General features: G+C 35.2%; 1 protein-coding gene across 5 annotated transcripts in view; it reads right to left on the bottom strand.

Annotated features, from left to right (window-relative positions):
• Positions 1 to 1,402: 1,402 nt before the first annotated feature.
• Positions 1,403 to 21,269, bottom strand: part of SEC24A (SEC24 homolog A, COPII coat complex component) — a 110,776-nt gene continuing 90,909 nt past the window's right edge. For all 5 annotated transcript variants that reach the window (XM_070465389.1, XM_070465390.1, XM_070465388.1 and 2 more), the window contains 8 exons: positions 18,929 to 19,102; positions 12,086 to 12,196; positions 10,275 to 10,450; positions 8,762 to 8,899; positions 6,534 to 6,638; positions 6,008 to 6,100; positions 4,646 to 4,749; positions 1,403 to 4,364 (listed from right to left, as the gene is read on the bottom strand). In XM_070465389.1, the coding sequence (XP_070321490.1) occupies positions 4,250 to 4,364; positions 4,646 to 4,749; positions 6,008 to 6,100; positions 6,534 to 6,638; positions 8,762 to 8,899; positions 10,275 to 10,450; positions 12,086 to 12,196; positions 18,929 to 19,102 (1,016 nt within the window). In that variant the 3' untranslated portion in view covers positions 1,403 to 4,249. The remainder of the gene's footprint in view (positions 4,365 to 4,645; positions 4,750 to 6,007; positions 6,101 to 6,533; positions 6,639 to 8,761; positions 8,900 to 10,274; positions 10,451 to 12,085; positions 12,197 to 18,928; positions 19,103 to 21,269) is intronic.

Here is a 21,269-nt window from a genome sequence, read left to right as displayed (position 1 = left end):
TCTCTAGGCAAGATATGAGGTCTGCCCTCCCTGAAAAATATTCAAAATATCATTTTCTATTGGATTTCAGCTTAATAAAAAGCAGAAGACAGGGCTGTTGACTTCCCACTGTTGGTGACTAGAATGGTGATATCCTCAAATCACTACATAACAAGAACCCTAAAACATTACCAATAGCCCTGATTTTTGGAAAATGCAACTCGAAAACCCATAGACAGAGAGAGGGAAAGCTTGGACAGAGATGTGCTAGACTGAAAAGAATAACCCTCTCAATCAAATGAGCCTAGAAATCCAAATTCTAACAAACATGAAAAACAAACATTCTAACAAACATTTAAATTCTGCCACCCAAATTAAAAATCAGAATTGAAATTCACTCCAGAATTTTATGTGTGTTAGTTGCTCAGTCGTGTCCGACTCTTTGTGACCCCATGGACTGTAGCCTGCCAGGCGCCTCTGTCCATGGGATTCTCCAGGCAAGAATACTGAAGTGGGTTGCCATTTCCTTCTCCAGGGGATCTTCCCAACCCAGGGATTGAAGTCAGGTCTCCTGCATCGCAGCTGGATTCTTTACCATCTGAGTTCCTAGGAAAGCCACCCCCAGAATTTTATAGAACAGCTTTAATACATTACTGAACAAAACAGGCAGAAATTAATCAAAAATAGTTACACAAATATAAAATTCAATAGATGAAATGAAACTTCAACTGGACGTAGTCACAAGCAGAATTAGTAAAAACACACATCAAAAAGGAATTCTGAAGGTAAAGAATAGAGGGAATGACTGAAGCAAAAACTAAAATAAACTCAGAGTAGTGAAACCATTGCGCTTTCCAGGCAGCTCAGTGGTAAAGAATCCTCTTGCCAACCAGGAGACACAGGTTTGATTCCTGGGTCGAAAAAATCCTGTGGAGCAGGAAATGGCAACCCACTCTAGTACTCTCACCTGGGAAACTGCATGGACAGAGGGCTACAGTCCATAGGATCAAAAAGAGCCAGACACTACTTACTTAGCAACTAAACACAACAAGTAAAACTACTACAACTATAGCATATTAAGGATAAAAGAAAAATCATAAGAGCTGATTATCTTTCAAATAACAATCAGACTTACAGTAGACATCATATCAGTAACAAGAGGGACACAAGACAATAGAGTAGTACCCTAAACATATTGAGAATTAAAAAATAAAAAATTTTAAACCCTTTCAATCTAGAATTTTAAACCTAGCTGTTCTTGAAGAGTGAGCATCTAGAATTAGGATTATGAAATCCCAGATTCTGACTGAGGTTTAAAGCATCTTCAACAGGATTTTTCCATTGACTTAATTTGGCTGTACAACACAGAACTACTCAGTGACTGTCAAGTTATTCATGTCAATTTAAATACATAACCACAGTATGAAGCTCTTTCAATTAACTTTATTGAATAGCCAAATCGATAAGTTAGCACAGTTCAAACGATTATTTGCATGGGTTACAAATGACTTTTTTTTTTTTTCACAGGAAAAAAACAGTGAGAATTACAAACTGTAAAAAGGAAGACATCTTGTCTCTAACATTTCAGAGAAGCAAGATATAACACAGCACATTGAAGATCAATACATATTTGAATTTGAAAACAAGAATTTAATGTTACAATATTATACACTACTTTACAAAATTAAAATTTCTACATAAGGATTATACTTGTAATAGTTAACAAAATCCTGAAATCACATTTGGTGGTCCCCTAGATAACAGCTGTTATGCATCTTTGATTAGAAGAAAAATCTTTTATTCTAATTATTGTAAAACAATCTATTAGATTCAATACATTACATTAAATTAAAACAATGAAATATAGGCAAACTAAAATAAATGGTACAGCTTGAGTGAATATTAATGTGCCAGACTTACAGAAATGTTATTTTAAAAATCCTAGAAATTAGAAAAATAGAGTACTTTTTATGGTAGAACTGCCACTCAGATTTAAATACCAAGATTGCCCTTGTCAATTACTTTAGTAGTTGTAGATCTGTAGAAAATTCAAGGATCTTTCATAATTTACAACTACAATAAAAAAAATATGGCATAGTGTAAATATTAGTTGCTTTACATCAAAAGTAATACAAGATGAGATAGCAGGTAGTGCCCTACTTAAAAAAAAAAAACTAAACTAAAAAACACATTCAATATTGCAAAAAATATCAATATCTCCAAAAGATTCATTCATTCCCTCATTACTGGGAGAACAAATATTGTGAATTCTTACTAAAGTTATGTTTTTTATGACCTGGCTATTATAAAATTATTCTGGATTGCACATGTTATGCAATATCTAAAATAATTTTTTAAAGTAAATTTGTGAAATATACCAACAAAGCATGTGGTAATAACAAGAGTCATACCCACTTAGGGATGAAAGTGAGGCACAAGGAAGATTACTGTCCCTAGGAGCACAAACTTTCCCCTCTGGAAGATTCATTACTATTATTAAAAAAGGACCTACAATATCAACATTTAAAATTCACATTATGAACAGAATTTTAGTTATTTTAAGAAACATCAGTGCATAATAATGACTCTCAGTTTCTTTAGAAGAGGGGAAAATAGAAATGTATTCTAATTAGCTACAATTTGAAAATTGCTTTCTAATAAAGGAAGCAGCTTTCAAGAAAATTTCCAGTTCAATGTATCACTTCCATACTGAAAATAAACCTTAACACTGCTTAAGGGAGATAATATTTTTATAGAACACAATTATTCTGATCTGGTTGGCAAGCAGTAGTATATACTCTAGTGGGACCTACTTCTTCCCTACCCCAAAACAATTCAGTTAAAGTCAGCTCATATTGATGTAAACCTCAAAATTACTATTTCATTGGTGATCATATAAGATCAAGATTGTAAACACATTTTTCTAATCCATTAAAACGAAGAAACAAAAATCTTTTCATCAAGTACTACTCATGAACAACTTTTACTTCAAGAAGTTCATACAAGACAAGATGAATCTGTGAAAACTGGACCAAACTTTTTTTAAAGATATTCTATCACACCACCTTAAATATACAGATGTATAATTTACCTATTTGTAAACAAAAGTCACTTAATAGTTTTTACTATGATATTTCTCCGGCCAAATCAAAAAGCAGTATCTTGAGCATGTTCAGAAATCAAGTTTCTTTTATAACCTCCATATATCAGACTTGTGTGATCTTAATAACCACTAAACCAAACAGCGGCATTCATGCTTTATTAAGCTTTAATATTAAGAGTAAATCTTATGAGCAACTTCCAATTTAATTATTAAACTCCTTAGAAAATGTTACTGATGAATTTGAGACAGCATTTAAGAAATCTTTAATTTCTTTCATTCATACTCATTTCACCAATATAATGCTTTTATATTATACATCACAGAGCAGAAATGTACCAAATAAAACTCACTTAAAGGATCAAGATAACTAAGTTTCTCATCTCCCTATTATTGCCAGTCCCAGCGTATTTATGAAGACAGCTCAGATTTTTTTCACTGCAGAGTAAGATAGTGTGTCCAACCAAGTCTTCTGCAGTCGAATCAGAAAACCACCTAGAGTTTTCACTCTAAATCAGTGACTTTGTTCTTCAAGTATAGAGAATACTGACAAAGCTTGACTGTATCACTTCATATTCTTCTCAAGCTAGACTAGAGTTAATTTACTCTAGTTTTAGTTAACATGATGATCCTTTTTCTTCCTTTAAAAAAAAAAGCAAAACTCTGGGGGATGGGTACTAGTTTTCCAACTAATTATTTACTTCAAAAATCTTTTTATTTTAAAAAGATCATTATCAATGGATTTGTAACTTCCCCGCAACATTTAATCTTGTGAGGTTTTAAATGTAGCAGCCAAAAATTCAGAAAAAAATGAGAAATATACATTTGGAACACAGAAGTCTTTATTTTACAAAATGTATTTTGCCTCTGTGATACTGTCTTATTTCAATCCATAACAACTCAAACATAATTGGCAGCAAAGAAAAAAGGTAATTTGTGTGATCATATGCAGATATATTTTGATTTGAAAAATACAGTATTTCAGAGTTGCATGTTTGATTCTCTGCTGTGTTCCTTTATTTGCTACAGTTTGTTGAAATCACAGTGAGAACATATAATCATCACATTAGTCCACAAACCTAATAGGAAAGGAAGGTATTACACATTCTCAGGTGTTCTGTGTTATTGTGACTTTCCTTTGAAATTATTAAGTTGAGTATCTTCATTTGTTCATTTATTCACTTGCTGTTGTATATGCAAGAGGAATTCATAATATGATAATGCAGATTCTGTTCTGTCTTCTACCATGTTTTGAAGGAAGTTTGCTTTCATTGGACTCTCATCCCTTAGGAATAAAAGACAAATATTTATATATATTAGATGAAATGTAATAGTAAAATACACAGTGGATTTGTCACAAAGCTTTGACATCTATTTTGCTAATAAATGGATATAAAGCATAACTTAATACTACTAACTTGTACTATTTATTAAAAATAATTTTTTTTTTCTATATCCTTCTGAAGAGTTTGCAATAGGTTATACATAACTATGATTCAACTCAAAGGTTTCCTTGAGAAGCCAAGCAAACTGCTTTAGTGTCGACAAATGACAAATTCAACTTACCTTATTACATAAAGTATTGGGTAAAATGGTCTCTGCTCTCTAAGCCAAGAGATGAAAGCTATTGTTCTGGCAGATTCTGGTGTATCAAGTTCTGGAAGGTCTGTCTATTAAACAAAAACCAGCAACATACAACTTACTCTAAATTATCATCTATAATACTTTTCAAACTTTATCTTGTATATGAATCACCTGAGGATCTTACTGAACTGCAACTGATTTAGGATGTCTAGGGAGGAGCCTAAGATTCTACATACTACAATTTTCTCCCTACCCCTAAAGGGTAGGCAGACTTTTTAAAGGAATAGATAATAAATATTTAAGGCTTGCAGGTCATTTGGTCTCTGTTGCAACTTCTCAACCCTGCCACTGTTCCATTGAAGCAGCCACAGACTATACGATAAGTAAATGCACATGGCTATGCTCCACTGAAACTTTATTTACAAAACCAGGTGGCAGGCCTCCTTAGGCATAGTTTGTCAGACACTGATCTAGAAGAATATGCTACCTCTTATCTTCAGTTTATTATGACATCTAGAATTAACTGATCCATTCACACAGTTATTATAAATATAAGAATTTCTTATCTCCTCATTACCTAAAGTGCCTAGTCATCCAGATCAGCCATTAAGCTAGTGCTTATCCTAGATAGAACCCTATGTCTTTTAAATACATAAATGTCCTAATGACTTCTATAAATGAAGTTAAACCCATAAATATGACCAAGATGTGGACATAAAATATATTCCAAAGTTGGTGACAAACTGATAGTTGAAACTGAAAAGTATGACATGAAATAAGACCATGTTATAATTAATTCTAACTTTAAAATTCACAACTATCCATATGTTACATAGTTTAACATGTGCTTTCTTATGTGTTGTTTCAAGTATTCCCCCATAAGCAATAGCACTCTTATTCTACAAATGAGGCTTTTAGAGAGTGGGTGACAGAGTCCAATATTACATTGTCCAATAATCAATATATATCCAACTGATATTGGTCTCAAGTTGTTGGTTTGTGTGGCAGTTAGCTTAGTTCTTACTCTAAAGCAGCAGTTAAAAGGGCTCTGCCAAAGAACAATGAAATCACTTGCAAAAAACACAAAACACAGAAACAGAAGAGCCCTAACACTAATGCCAACTGCTGCCAACAGCAGCAAACTTTTTTTGGCCATTAACTACGTTCATTACTTTCTCACTAAAATACAATACACATATAAGAACAAGCAAGTCAAAAATGCAAAATAACCTAAAGAATGCCTCTAAAATACAGCTAGGATTTCAAAATAGGATGTCCATGTTTCTGCCATCATTTGAAACGCCTTTTAAGCCTATCACAATCACTATAATTACACAGTCTTACCATGGTCTGTGGAATTAATGCATAGTTTTCAACTCCTAGAACTTGGCTGAGAAAATTCTGTCCACAATTTCTTCCAACCCAAAGCATTAGTACCTGGAGACAGAAAGAAAATTATTTTGAGATATAGCTTAACAGTGAGATATTGACTTAACCTTTAACCACTGACTGTGTTTCAAAAGATCAAAAAGGGTAAATCCATTGCTGATTCATGTCAATGTATGGCAAAAACCACTACAATATTGTAAAGTAATTAGCCTCCAACTAATAAAAATAAATGGGAAAAAAAATTAAAAAAAAACAAGATCAAAAAGGGAAGTTAGCTAACCGAGACTGTATAGCCTCTAACTAAAATAATGAAAACTACTATTTACCATGACAGGACATTGTATGCTCTGCATGCAAGGAGACTATGGAGGAGAAGGTGGCAAATACAAAACTATATAGATTAAATAACACATAATCCTTTAAGAGAGAAACTAAGGGGAAGGAAGGTAGTACTGTACAGAGAGAAGCCAAGACTACTCACAGAACCTGCATCCATGAGAAAGGCCCCATCCCTGCTCAGCTTCTCCACTGAAAGCTGAAGAATAGGCGGCTGAGGTATAGTGCGATCATTGATGCTGATTGCTCCCTTAAAAATTTAGCAAAAGATTAAAGCTTTTAGATATAACTATTAGGGAGCCACAATTAAATAATAAAAAGAAATTTAATGAGTGTTACCTTTGAGATTTTGGAATTTATTTAGGTAAATCACAATTATTCATATTTAAACATAAAGACGAGGAGGAAGTATGTATCGTTTATCTAAACAAAGCCATCATGATCCCAGTCAAGCCAACTTACTTTCTGATCTTAATTTATTATTTTAAAAACTAATACAATAAATGTAATCAGTATCCATGTCTCCTGATTAGATAAATTACATTAATGAGATCCAAATAAAGTCTAGAATTTAGTTAATGATAACAGATGATTGTGTGGCTTAGATCATATACACATCCTGATGTAACAGTAAATCTAATGCAAATGAATTTTCATTAGTTCTCTTCAATTTAACATTTACTGAATAAGGCCAGAAATGGAAGTTTCTCATTTATCACTGACTATAATACTGCTATCTTAAAATAGACACCTTTAATTATTTGTAACTATTCATTTTTGACCAAAATTTGATTTAAATACTAAAACTTGGTACTTAATGAATCTTATCTAAGGGAGAAAGTAAATAAAATACTGACTTATCAAGGGGTACTACCAATGAGAAGGTTTTAGCTCTACTAGGACCTTAAGACCTTAAGTACCTTAAAGTACTTAATCACAGTACCTTAAGACCTCTGGCCTTAGGGCGTGTGGGGAACAGACTATAGCCCAAATACAGCCAATCAGAAATTAATGTGAACTAAGAAAAGAAAGCCTTGTCCTTCTCTGGTGTTAAAGATGGGATGCTATCAATGGCTCTGTTTTCTAGTCTTATTATAAAAGGCTGGTCTGAAAGAATGAGGGAATGCAAACAAGAGTCTATGAATTTGAGTTAGACCTGAGTTTAATTAGACCCTAGCCTTTCCTGTGGTTTGTGTTTGAGTGCCACATCAGTCCCCTTTCTTTCCTAAGCTCACTTGCAAAAGAGAGTCCTGATAAATATACCATTGAAAATCTTAATAGTGCTTGTCTCTGAATGTATGAACTATGAGTGATTTATTTTTCTCCGAGTGGTCTCCACATTATAGACGTCTAACATACTGCATTTATATTTTTATGTTAATTTGCCACTTTTCAATTTGAGAAAAATATAGGTCCAGTTAGTTGAACTTGTCAAACACAGGAGTAATCTTAAGTCATTATTTTTGTAATACAAATTAATGTCATCAACAATTTTCATTTGCTAAAAAGTTATCTCCTTCATGTATGCAAGGTACCTTAAAATATTTAAACTCAAATGTTTTTAACCATAGTATTACTTCTAACATATATATCCTAACTTGATTACAATGTATTGTAGAAAGATTATGATTTAACATTTTCATGCTTGCAGCTTTAACTCTAGTAAATTTCCTATCAAGGGAAAATAATGTTACAACTTAGACAAATATTTTCTTTTCAATTCAAGAATATTATTACACTAAACAGTGACTGGGCATTTAAGTGTAATTTCACACTGGATACTCCTTTCAGATCAACCTGTTTAAATATTTATTTAAATAAGTCATAGGTTGCTCTTGGAGAAGGCAATGGCACCTCACTCCATTACTCTTGCCTGGAAAATCCCATGGATGGAGGAGCCTGGTAGGCTGCCGTCCATGGGGTCTCGAAGAGTCAGACACGACGAGCGACTTCACTCTTACTTTTCACTGTCCTGCATTGGAGAAGGAAATGGCAACCCACTCCAGTGTTCTTGCCTGGAGAATCCTAGGGACGAGGGAGCCTTGTGGGCTGCTGTCTATGAGGTCGCACAGAGTCAGACATGACTGAAGTGACATAGCAGCAGCAGCAGCAGGTTGCTCTAGTCAATTTGACAATGTCTTCATTTACTTATAGATCTCTCTAAAGATTTGTCTTAAACAAACAGTAAAGTTTATTACTTTAACAACTAGGTACTATTTTCAGGAGCTTCCCAAAGCCAAAATTTCTTTATATAAGAATAAAATGAAAACCTTTAAGAAAGAAATCACCTTTCTTCATTTCTTCAATGGATTCAATATAATTAGGCTTATAAACATTCAAGTAAAAGTACATAAAAAAAATGATCAATCTTACCTCATCTGAGAGATTGTCAACTCTATACAAATTGGGATGAGTTGTGAGCATAAGGTAAACCAAGGGCTGATTTTTCACTTGACACATAGCAAAAATGCGTTCATCTAGACGTGCATTTGTCCCAGTCTGAAATGATTTCTATAACAAAAAAATATACCCATCAGAAAAAAGGTATTTAACAAATACATATAAAATTTTGCAAATATCAGCTGTTAAAAGAATATATTCAAACAGAATTAACAAATGTACTGCTACTTGTTCTTACAAAAATATATCTTAATCAGTCACACACATCTATTAAATTGTGGCTATAGCCTCACCTAAAAAAGTCTTGACAAATTAATTATCTGACCATGGCAAAATCATTCCATCTCTCTAGCATCTGCTTCCTAACCGAATCTAAACATTCTATCTGTCATAAAGCAATAGTTAACATAAAAATCTAAATAACAGGAGAAGAAGGATAAAGTTACACTGCAGATGCCAAAAAAAGGCATATGAAGTATGAAGAACCAAAGATATAAGTATTCTGTAAAAGCTGAGTGATGATGAATGGTGGTTAACTATCCTCATTTCTCCCACAGCTAGAGAAATTAAATAATGTATAATAACAAAGCTCACAAATCAACCAAGAAAATTAGTAATTTGAAGACAGCTAGCTTAGTAGAATAGACTTAACAAGTAATTGTCAGTTTCAACTGGAATATTAGCTCCATGAAGACTAAATTCAGAGATAAGGTTTTGGGCACTTCTATTGATGGAAAGGAGTAGAAAGAGGCAGAGAGATAACAGCAATGAAACTCTGATTTAAAACAAATGCACTGACTGTAAGTAAGGAAGATTAGAAGAGGCTGTTAAAGAAAGAATACTATAGGAAATGAAAGACATTCCATTTATTCATTCAAAAACTACTTACTGAGTGCCTATGGGCTTCCCTTGTGGCTCAGCTGGTAAAGAATCCGCCTGCAACGCAGGAGACCTGGACTCGATCCCTGGGTTGGGAAGATCCCCTGGAGAAGGGAAAGGCTACCCACTCCAGCATTCTGACCTAGAGAATTCCATGCACTATACAGTCCATGGGGTCGCAAAGAGTTGGACACAACTGAGAGACTTTCACTTTCTCTGGTTCCATCCGTCCTGGGGTTCTACACTTACTATTCAGAAGCATTAATTACCCTTAACTCTGTCAACTAATATTTCACACCAGAAAGCCTGCAAATTACTGGTGTTTTATTCCTTATGCATGACATTAAAGGTCACCTATCCTTAGGCTAAAATAATAGGAAGTGCACCATGTGCATGTCTCTTCTTACAAGCTTTGTTTCTCCTTACATACATCCTCCAGATCCTTTAGGTAGTTAATTTTTTGTATTTTTTTCCTTTAGGTAGTTAATTTTTTGTATTTTTTTCCTAGAGTTTAGAAATTGTTATCTATGAGAAAGAGGTTCACAAGACAAAACTTTTGGCTACTGACACTTTCACTGTGTTAAGTTTCTGGTTTTGATTCTTTTACCTGTTTAAGGAGAGCCAGCACAAACAGTGGGAAAAGCCGAAGAGAGAAAGGAACCATGAGTCCAGGCTGCTGGTTACTTAGGGTTGAAGAACGATAAGCTGAAAGGGAGTCTATGACAGCATTCACTAGGGCATCTCGAGCATCACTCAGACTGGCAGTCACAGACCTGTCGACAGCTAACAGAAGTTGAAGTAGGGACAAAAGAGAAAAAAGACAGAAGTTTAGTTACCCCACCGTTAAGGATAGAAAAACTTTTTTTAATTATACAAATTTTCTCTCAAGTTATTACATACACAAGGAACCAAACACAGCAGTTAAAAGCACATACTTTGGAGAATCAAACCAACCTGTGTTGAAATATTGTTTTGCTCTTTCCTAGCAGTATGAAAATCTGGCAAGTAATTTAACCTTTAGGACCCACAGTATCCTTATCTGTAAAATGTATACACTGGAAATACAAATGGAAAATATATACCCCAAAATTTTTTCCAATACCAAAAACACTGTAGTTGCTTTGAAAACTTCTCAAACTATAGCTAAACTCTATTCATGTGGTATCAAAAATACACTCAATGAAGTGACATTATTAACTGCTATGACCAAATTTATATATAAGCAAAAAAGAACAAAGACTACTATTATCTTAACTCAAGGATTTTGACAAAATGTGAGGGGTAAAAAGTACATATTGGGATCAACCAAATTTAGTAACAGAACTAATACTTGTTGTGAAGATTTTTTAAAATTCACAAATACTCCCTGACATATAGTTGCTATTGTTAATAATAATAAAGATAGTGTTACAAAAATGTACTAGTTCAACAAAATATAAAGGCAACAAGGATCTTCAAATTTCTTAGGTTACAATTTTTAACTTTTAACACATGAGACTAAAGTGAAGCTAATTATTTATCATGTTACATTAAAGAACATTTTTTTCCCAATAGGAAATTCAAGAAAATAGGTAATTATTCCTATTACAGGCATTTGAGTTTGAAGCAAATTGATGATTGAATTTGAAGAAAAAGGACTCACTGGCAGCCATCCCTGAAGGAGAAAGGGAGCAAGAACCAAGATGACATTAAGCTCTATGTTTTTGAAAAAGGGATCCAAAAAGAAAACAAAACTAAACAAAATTCAAGAAGGCAACTCTGACATGGAAGACATTAAGTAAAACATGGTACTGAAGTCCACAGCAGGTAGACTGTGAGACAGAATACAGTTTGCATGTATGTGTCTGTATGTGTGTGCCCGCTCAGTTGCTCTAACAGTTTTCTGGTAGCCTAAGGCCAGTGAGGGAAGAAGAGAGCAAGCAGGAACTGTTAATTAATGAGCATGAGGCTCATTCAGGGGTGATGGAAATGTTCTAAAACAAGACTCAGGTGATGGCCATACAAATCTGTATACATACTCATGGATGTGTATATGGAGTTACATACTCAAATGGGTTAAGTGATAATTATATCACTTATATCTCAAAAACTGAAACTAATTTCAATAAAGCTGTAAAATTAAAAAAAAAAAAAATCATGTAAATCCAGGGCTAATTCATATCAATGTATAACAAAAACTACTGTAATGATGTAAAGTAATTAGCCTCCAACTAATAAAAATTTAAAAAAAAATAAATTAAAAAAAAAAAAAATCAGGTTATCTGCAGCAGCCCATTTATTCAAATAGTTACTTGGCAGGCATACACTGAATCTAAAATACTGATATTGTAAAGCAAATTATTCAAAGGAAAACACAAGTATATAGATTTTTCAAATGCTACTACTTGTAATATGTTTACAATAGGTAATAATTCTTACCCATATTGGCCAATAACCCTGAAATTGCTTGAACATCAGCTCCAAGAAAGACTTCATTTAAAGTTGAAACTACTGGCAAACACAAAGTATGAACACGAATTCTTCTTTCACCTTTGGAGAAAACATACAAATAATAGTGAGGAACAACAATATTAAAAAAAAAAAAGTGTGTATTAAAGTTACTCAGGGGACTTCCCTGGTGGTCCAGGGGCTAAGACTCCATGCTCCCAATGCAGGAGACCCGGGTTCAATCCTTGGTCAGGGAACTAGATCCCATAGGCTGCAACTAAAGAGCTGGTATGCCACAACTGAGATCGAAGATCCCACATGCCACAACTATGACCTGGTGCAGCCAAATAAATAAATATTGAAAAATAAATAAATAAATAGTTACTCAGAAAAATCACTTCAATTTGAAACCAAACAGGATTATGTGTAGTAAGTAGGAATAGTATCAAAACAAACTCTAAAGCATTGTTTTTTCTACTACAAACTTTTTTTTCAAGGTACCACTGAAAAGACAATAAAGATCATATCCAAATGATGGTAACATGCTAGCTTCTTAAAGATTTCTTTTCTGAATTTTTTGATTATTTTATCCTTTTTGTAAAAGCGATTTTGGTAAAATATAGTTTAAGAAAACTACTCCAAGATATGTTCTACATTCTGTTTTGATATTCAAACTCCAGAGAAATTTTATACTGTTCTTTTTAATCACAGGGGAAAAAAAGTAAAAGAAATCCACTAATTTAATTTGACTCAGCTTGTGAAATTAAAAATAAAGCTTTCATTTAAAAAAAAAAAAGAGTCACAATATTTCTTCTTTGCTAATTACCCACACAGCAAAAATCAGTAAATACAAGAAACAAAAGTGAAAACCATCTGAGAACCATATAATATCAAATATCAAGTCAAGCTCTTAAAAATTTCTAACAAGCAAGACCTTGAACACCAAAGAACAACAAGCAAAAAAACTGGAATGGATACCCACACTACAACCTGTAGGGACAGATGATGACTAACAAAACCTTATCTAGGAGGAGCTCATACAAATTACTTTTAAAGAGAAGTAATATCTATGTAAAAGGGTGATATTATTCACAGCTTCTGTTCTAGATAAAAACATTGGTAACTAAAAGAAATAAGATACCATGTTTAGCCTATCATAACAATAACCATTATATACTTCAGTTCAGTTCAGTTACTCAGTTGTGTCCGACTCTTTGCTACCTCATGAATCGCAGCACACCAGGCCTCCCTGTCCATCACCAACTCCTGGAGTTTACCCAAACTCATGTCCATCGAGTTGATGATAGATACAGATAAACTCACAAAATCAAAAGGTGATATTAAAAGGGCACTGAATGGGACTATAAATTGGTAAAATATTTCTGAAAAGAAACATGGCAGTAGCAAGATTTTTCTAAACATCTCTATATTTTTATTTCCAATTAGAGAAATCCATCTTAGGGAAATTTTTAGATGACAAAGATTTGTGGACATGGATAGAAATTATAATCACATTTTATTTAGGTTATTCTTAGAAAACATGAGGAATAACCTAAACTAATAATTAATACAGTAAGTATATAAAAAGATGTCCAACATTATTTATTAAGGAAACATGAAATAAAACTAAAAGTGATACATTATACTTTATTAAAAGGGCATAACAAACAAAAAAACCTCAAACCAAAAATAACAAGCAAAAACTAAACAGATAACAGTAGATGCTGGTCAGAATGCAGAGCAGGTGGAACTCTCATACACTGCTTAGAGCACAAAATGGTACAGCTGCTTAGAAACAGTTTGGCAAGTTCTTAAAAAGTTAGACATAAGCTCACCATACAACCCAGACACCCATCAAAAACACTGAAAAGTATTTACCCAAGTGAAATTATCACTTAGGCTCATACAAAACTCCATATGCAAATGTTTATAAGGGTTATATCTGAAATTGCCAAAAACTGGAAACAACTCAAATGTACCTAAGCTAGGAAATAAACAACCTGAGTACAATGGAATACCATTTAGGAATAAAAAGAAACAAACTACTAGTAGATGAAACAACATGGATGAATTTCAAATCCACTGTGTTTACTGAAAGAGCCAGATATAAAAGGTTTACCTACTGTATGATTCTATTCATAAAACATTTTTGCAAGGCAAAAGTAAAGGGTCAGAAAACAGATCAATAGTTGCTAGATTCTGGGGATGGGAGACAGCTGACTATAAAAACCCAAGGACATTTTGGGGGTAATGGAACAGATTGTGATACTTAAATTGTCAAAACTTGTGAAACTGTAACTTCCCTGGTGGCTCAGATGGTAAAGAATATGCCTGCAACGTAGGAGAAAATGTAAAAGTTGCTCAGTCATGTCCAACTCTTTGCAAACCCATGGACTGTAGCCTGCAAGGCTTCTGTCCATGGAATTCACCAGGCAAGAATACTGGAGTGGGTTGCAATGCCCTTCTCCCAGGGGATCCTCCCAACCCAGGGATCGAACCCAGGTCTCTCGTATTGAGGACAGATTCTGTACCATTTGAACTACCCAGTAAGCCGGGTTCAACCCCTGGGTGGGCAAGATCCCCTGGAGAAGGGAATGGTAACCCACTCCAGTATTCTTGCCTGGAGAATCCCATGGACAGAGGAGTCTGACAGGCTATAGTCTACCGGGTCACAAAGTGAATATATCTGTTTCTATGCGTGTAATAGCTGTCGTTGCCAATATGATAGGCTTAAACATCTTAATTGTTAGTTGTAAATGTTTTTTATCTAGAATAGCACTAAATAATGTTACCCTTTTAGACAAGTATTCAGTTCAGTCATTCAGTTGTGTCCAACTCTTTGTGACCCCATGAACCACAGCATGCCAGGCCTCCCTGTCCATCACCAACTTCCGGAGTTCACCCAAACTCATGTTCATTGAGTCAGTGATGCCATCCAACCATCTCATCCTCTGTCATTCCCTTCTCCTCCTGCCCCCAATCCCTCCCAGCATCAGGGTCCTTTCCAATGAGTCAGCTCTTCGCATCAGGTGGTCAAAGTACTGGAGTTTCAGCCTCAACATCAGTCCTTCCAATGAACACCCAGGATTGATCTCCTTTAGGATGGTCTGGTTGGATCTCCTTGCAGTCCAAGGGACTTTGAAGTGTCTTCTGCAACACCACAGTTCAAAAGCATCAATTCTTCGGCACTCAGCTTTCTTTATAGTCCAACTCTCACATTCATACATGACTACTGGAAAAACCATAGCTTTGACTAGACGGACTTTTGTTGACAAAGTAATGTCTCTGCTTTTTAATATGCTGTCTAGGTTGGTCATAACTTTCCTTCCAAGGAGCAAGCGTCTTAATTTCATGGCTGCAGTCACCATATGCAGTGATTTTCGAGCTCCCCAAAATAAAGTCAGCCACTGTTTCCACTGTTTCCCCATCTATTTGCCATGAAGTGATGGTACTGGATGCCATGATCTTAGTTTTCTGAATGCTGAGCTTTAAGCCAATTTTTTCACTTTCCTCAAGAGGCTCCTTAGTTTTTCTTCACTTTCTGTCATCAGGGTGGTGTCATCTGCATATCTGTTATTGATATTTCTCACGGCAACCTTGATTCCAGTTTGTGCCTCTTGCAGCCCAGCGTTTCTCATGACGTACTCTGCATATAAGTTAAATAAGCAGGGTGACAATATACAGCCTTGACGTACTCCTTTTCCTATTTGGAATTAGTCTGTTGTTCCATGTCCAGTTCTAACTGTTGCTTCCTGACCTGCATACAGGTTTCTCAAGAGGCAGGTCAGGTGGTCTGGTATGCCCATCTCTTTCAGAATTTTCCATAGTTTATTGTGATCCACACAGTCAAAAGGCTTTGGCATAGTCAATAAAGCAGAAAGAGATGTTTTTCTGGAACTCTTTTGCTTTTTCGATGATCCAGTGGGTGTTGGCAATCTCACCTGTGGTTCCTCTGCTTTTACTAAAACCAGCTTGAACACCTGGACGTTCACGGTTCACGTATTGCTGAAGCCTGGCTTGGAGAATTTTGAGCATTACTTTACTAGCGTGTGAGATGAGAGCAACTGTGCGGTGGTTTGAGCATACTTTGGCATTGCCTTTCTTTGGGATTGGAATGAAAACTGACCTTTTCTAGTCCTGTAGCCACTGCTCAGTTTTCCAAATTTGCTGGCATATTGAGTGCAGCACTATCACAGCATCATCTTTTAGGATTTGGAATAGCTCAACTGGAATTCCATCACCTCCACTAGCTTTGTTCATAGTGATGCTTCCTAAGGCCCACCTGACTTCACATTCCAGGATGTCTGGCTGTAGGTGAGTGATCACACCACTGTGATTATCTGGGTTGTGAAGATCTTTTTTGTATAGTTCTTCTGTGTATTCTTGCCACCTCTTCTTAATATCTTCTGCTTCTGTTAGGTCCCTACCATTTCTGTCCTTTATTGAGCCCATCTTTGCATGAAATGTTCCCTTGGTATCTCTAATTTTCTTGAAGAGATCTCTAGTCTTTCCCATTCTATTGTTATCCTCTATTTCTTTGCAATGATCGCTGAGGAAGGCTTTCTTATCTCTCCTTGCTATTCTTTGGAACTCTGTATTCAGATGGGTATATCTTTCCTTTTCTCTTTTGCTTTTCGCTTTTTCTTTTGACAGCTATTTGTAAGGCCTCCTCAGACAGCTCTTTTGCTTTTGTGCATTTCTTTTTCTTGGGGATGGTCTTGATTCCTGTCTCCAGTACAACGTCACAAACTTTCTGTCCATAGTTCATCAGGCACTCTGTCTATCAGATCTAGTCCCTGAAATCTATTTCTCACTTCCACTATACAATCATAAGGGATTTGATTTAGGTCATACCTGAATGGTCTAGTGGTTTTCCCCACCTCCTTCAATTTAAGTCTGAATTTGGCAATAAGGAGTTCATGATCTGAGCGGTCTTATTTTTGCTGACTGTATATCAAAAAGATAGGACACTGAAAGATGAACTCCCCAGGTCGGTAGGTGCCCAATATGCTACTGGAGATCAGTGGAGAAGTAATTCCAGAAAGAATGAAGGGATGGAGCCAAAGCAAAAACAACACCTAGTTGTCAATGTGACTGGTGATAGAAGCAAGGTCCGATGCTGTGAAGAGTAATATTGCATAGGAACCTGGAATGTTAGGTCCATGAATCAAGGCAAATTGGAAGTGCTCAAACAGGAGATGGCAAGAGTGAACATCAACATTCTAGGGATCAGCGAACTAAGACGGACTGGAGTGGATGAATGTGACTCAGATGACCATTATATCTACTACTATGGGCAGGAATCCCTTAGAAGAAATGGAGTAGCCATCATAGTCAACGGAAGAGTCGGAAATGCAGTACTTGGATGCAATCTGAAAATTGACAGGATGATCTCTGTTCGTTTCCAAGGCAAACCATTCAACATCATAGTAATCCAAGTCTATGCCCTGACCAGTAATGCTGAAGAAGCTGAAGTTGAATGGTTCTATGAAGGCTCTAAGACCTTTTAGAACTAACACCCAAAAAAGATGTCCTTTTCATTACAGGGGACTGGAATGCAAAAGTAGGAAATCAAGAGATATCCTGGAGTAACAGGCAAATTTGGCCTTGGAGTACAGAATGAAGCAGGGCAAAGGCTAATAGAGTTTTGCCAAGAGAATGCACTGGTCATAGGCAGGTATTTTAAAATAAATAAAGAAAATAAATTAAAAATAAATAAATTAAATAAAAATAAATAAATAAATAAATAAAAGTAATTTGTGGAACTATACATTAAAATGGTAGATTTCACCTAGTTCAATTATATATTAGGGTTTTTTTTTTTAATAGGTTAAGAAAAATCAATGAGAAAAAGGACTGGGAATTATTCTGTCAAATAAAAAATAATATCTAGATTCAGAAATCTATCTTACTTTTACATTTATGGTATGCAATATTATTATAATCATAGTACAAAAAGTGGACTTCTCTAATACTAATAGTTTTCAGTAAAATATCTATTATACACTTTTTATAGATTTTGGCAGGGTTGTAAAAATCAGTAGACACAGCACAATAACACTTTTCAAAACTTTTTTTAAGGAGACAAAACAGAATTACGGTGAGAGCTGTGAATCTTTAAAATAATAAAAATAAATTTAACCAGCCTTCACATCATCTTTTGGACAAAATATATTATAAATTAATTAGTACTAAACAAATTATACCCTTAAAAACTGTTTATCTTGCATTTGAACTCCTTCAAAATTTAACTCAAATGTCAACCTCTGTGAGACCTTTCCTGGAAACCCTATCTTAAAAGACCACCATCCCTCAGCACCTTTTAAACCCTTTACCAGATTTCTGTTTCTCATTAACTAATGTCACTATATAACATATTATTATTTTACTGATGTATTCTTTTTATTGTTTATCTCCCCTACTAGAATAAGGACTATGAGAAAAAGGGTTTTAATTCAGTTTGACTGTTGTGTTATCATAACATATTTCAGACACTAAGTAGACTCTTAATAAATATCTGTTAAATACAATGCTTAAAAAATTAAACACCAAATATCTTAGCTTTATCAAGAATAACAGAAAGCCTCTTAAGATTAAGATCACTTTTTTGGCTTAACAGAAATGGTAATTTTTTCCAAAGAAGATGGATTTTATCACAAGCCAAAGACATGGCTTTTATCACATGGATTTTATCACAAGCCAATTCAAAAATCTTACCTTTGCTCCATCATTGTGCTTCTAGTTAACAACACTGTATTTTAGACATAATTTTGTTAAGAGGATAGATCTCATGTTATGTGTTTTTGCTACAATGAAACAAACAGAAAAGCTTACCTTTGCTGGATGTATACAAGAGTGCTGACTGAAAGGAAACCAACTGAGTGTCAGTAAGACTCTCTTCCACTGACATCTGTACTGCATAGCCGGCATCTGGGTTTACATTGGGCAAAGACAGTAAGTCTGTTGACCGAACAAAGAAGTTCCCATGGAAAGTATGAATGGAAAGACCTAGAAAAGAAAAAGGCATCAAAATGATTTACATACACCTACATATAAAGTTTAGATGTGATATTGTAGTTTATAAAAAGATAAATATTCAGTCTTCACCCATTCCAGGCACACAGCTTCTAAAACCCTTAGAATTCCCTAAGTGTTGAGGGTTATAAAGTTGTCTTTTACTGGGTTAACTAGGTGACTTCTGGAAAGGAACTAGGATGGAAAGAAACTAATGATGGGGGGCTGGCTACCAGAGTATTCAACCATTTGATTACAGAGGGTTAGAACTTTCAGTCTGACATTACCCCCACCCCCACCCCACTCAGTACCTACAGGGAGGGGAGAAGTGCTTGAGAGTGACTTAATCAGTCTTGACTATGTAATAAAGCCCCATAAAACCCAAAAGGACAGGTCCTTATGAGAGCTTTGGGATTACATGGAAATCCCATGTAATACATGGGATTACTGTATTATAGTACATGTAATCCCAGTGAATACATGGAAACTTGGGGAGAATGAAGCTCTCAGAGAGAGGAAGCAAGCTCCAGAAACTCCAGGACTCCACACCCTTTTCCTTTCCTCATATCTTGCTCTATGCATCTTGTCTCTTTTTTTGTTGTTGAGTTATATCCTTTTAAAATAAACTGGTAATCTTTACTCAGCTATTAAAAAGAATGCATTTGAATCAGTTCTAATGAAACTGGAGCCTATTATACGAAGTGAAAAACCAATACAATGCTGTAAAGTAAAATAAATAGATAATTTAAATTTTAAAAATAAATAATACAAACACAGAAAACTCAAAAAAAAATAAAATAAAATATACAAAGTGAAGTAAGTCAGAAAGAAAAACACCAACACAGTATATTAATGCATATATATGGGATTTAGAAAGATGGTAACAATGACCCTATATGCGAGACAGCAAAAGAGACACAGATGTAAAGAACAGTCTTTGGGACTCTGTGGGAGAAGGTGAGGGTGGGATGATTTGAGAGAATAGCATTGAAACATGTATATTTTAATACATGAAATAGATGGCCAGTCCAGGTTCGATGCATGAGACAGGGTGCTCAGGGCTGGTGCACTGGGATGACCCTGAGGGATGGGGTGGGGAGGGAGGTGGGAGGGGGGGTCAGGATGAGGAACACATGTACACCGATGGCTGATTCATGTCAATGTATGGCAAAAACCACTACAAGTAATTAGCCTCCAATTTAAATAAATGAATTTTTAAAAATTAAATAAAATAAACTGATAATCTAGTAAGTACAATGTTTCTTCTGAGTTCTACAAGTCACTCTAGCCAATAATCTCAACCAAAGGAGGGATTTGCTGGACCCTCCAATCTATAGCCAGAAGCAGAGGTAACAAATTGGACTCACAACTGGCTTCTGAAATGTGGTGGTGTGGTGTGTGGGGAGGCAGTCTTGTGAGACTGAACCCTTAATCTGTGGGATCTGATGATATCTCTAGGTAAGCAATGTCAGAACTGAGTTAATTGCTTGGTAGTATGGGGAAAACCCACACCCTGACACTGGAAACAAGCATATTAAATAATACACAGTAGTTAGTAAGAATGAGGATAGGATAAAAGATAACTTCTTAAATGAATTCAACACCACAGTTCAAAAGCACCAATTCTTCAGCACTCAGCTTTCTTTATAGTCCAACTCTCACATCCATACATGACTATGGGAAAAACCATAGCCCTGACTAGACGGACCTTTGTTGACAAAGTAATGTCTCTGCTTTTTAATATGCTGTCGAGGTTGGTCATAACTTTCCTTCCAAGGAGTAAGCATCTTTTAATTTCATGGCTGCAATCACCATATGCAGTGATTTTGGAGCCCCCAAAAATAAAGTCAGCCACTGTTTCCACTGTTTCCCCATCTATTTGCCATGAAGTGATGGGACCGGATACCATGATCTTAGTTTTCTGAATGTTGAGCTTTAAGCCAACTTTTTCACTCTCCTCTTCCATGTTCATCAAGAGGCTCTTTAGTTCTTCTTCCCTCCAATTTATCTACCTATTAAATGAAAGCCCTATCAAATACCAGCTGGCTTGTTTGCAGAAACTGACAAGATGAAACTAAGAATCACATGAAAATGCGAGGAACCCAGAATATCACAATAATTCTGGCAAAGAAGAAAAATGTGAGAGGACTCATACTTCCTA

This window comes from Odocoileus virginianus, chromosome 3 (genome assembly GCF_023699985.2).
Source record: "Odocoileus virginianus isolate 20LAN1187 ecotype Illinois chromosome 3, Ovbor_1.2, whole genome shotgun sequence".
NCBI classification, from domain to species: Eukaryota; Metazoa; Chordata; class Mammalia; order Artiodactyla; family Cervidae; genus Odocoileus; species Odocoileus virginianus.
The sequence above is the reverse complement of the archived record's forward strand: the minus strand, read 5'-3'. Positions and strand labels throughout refer to the sequence as shown.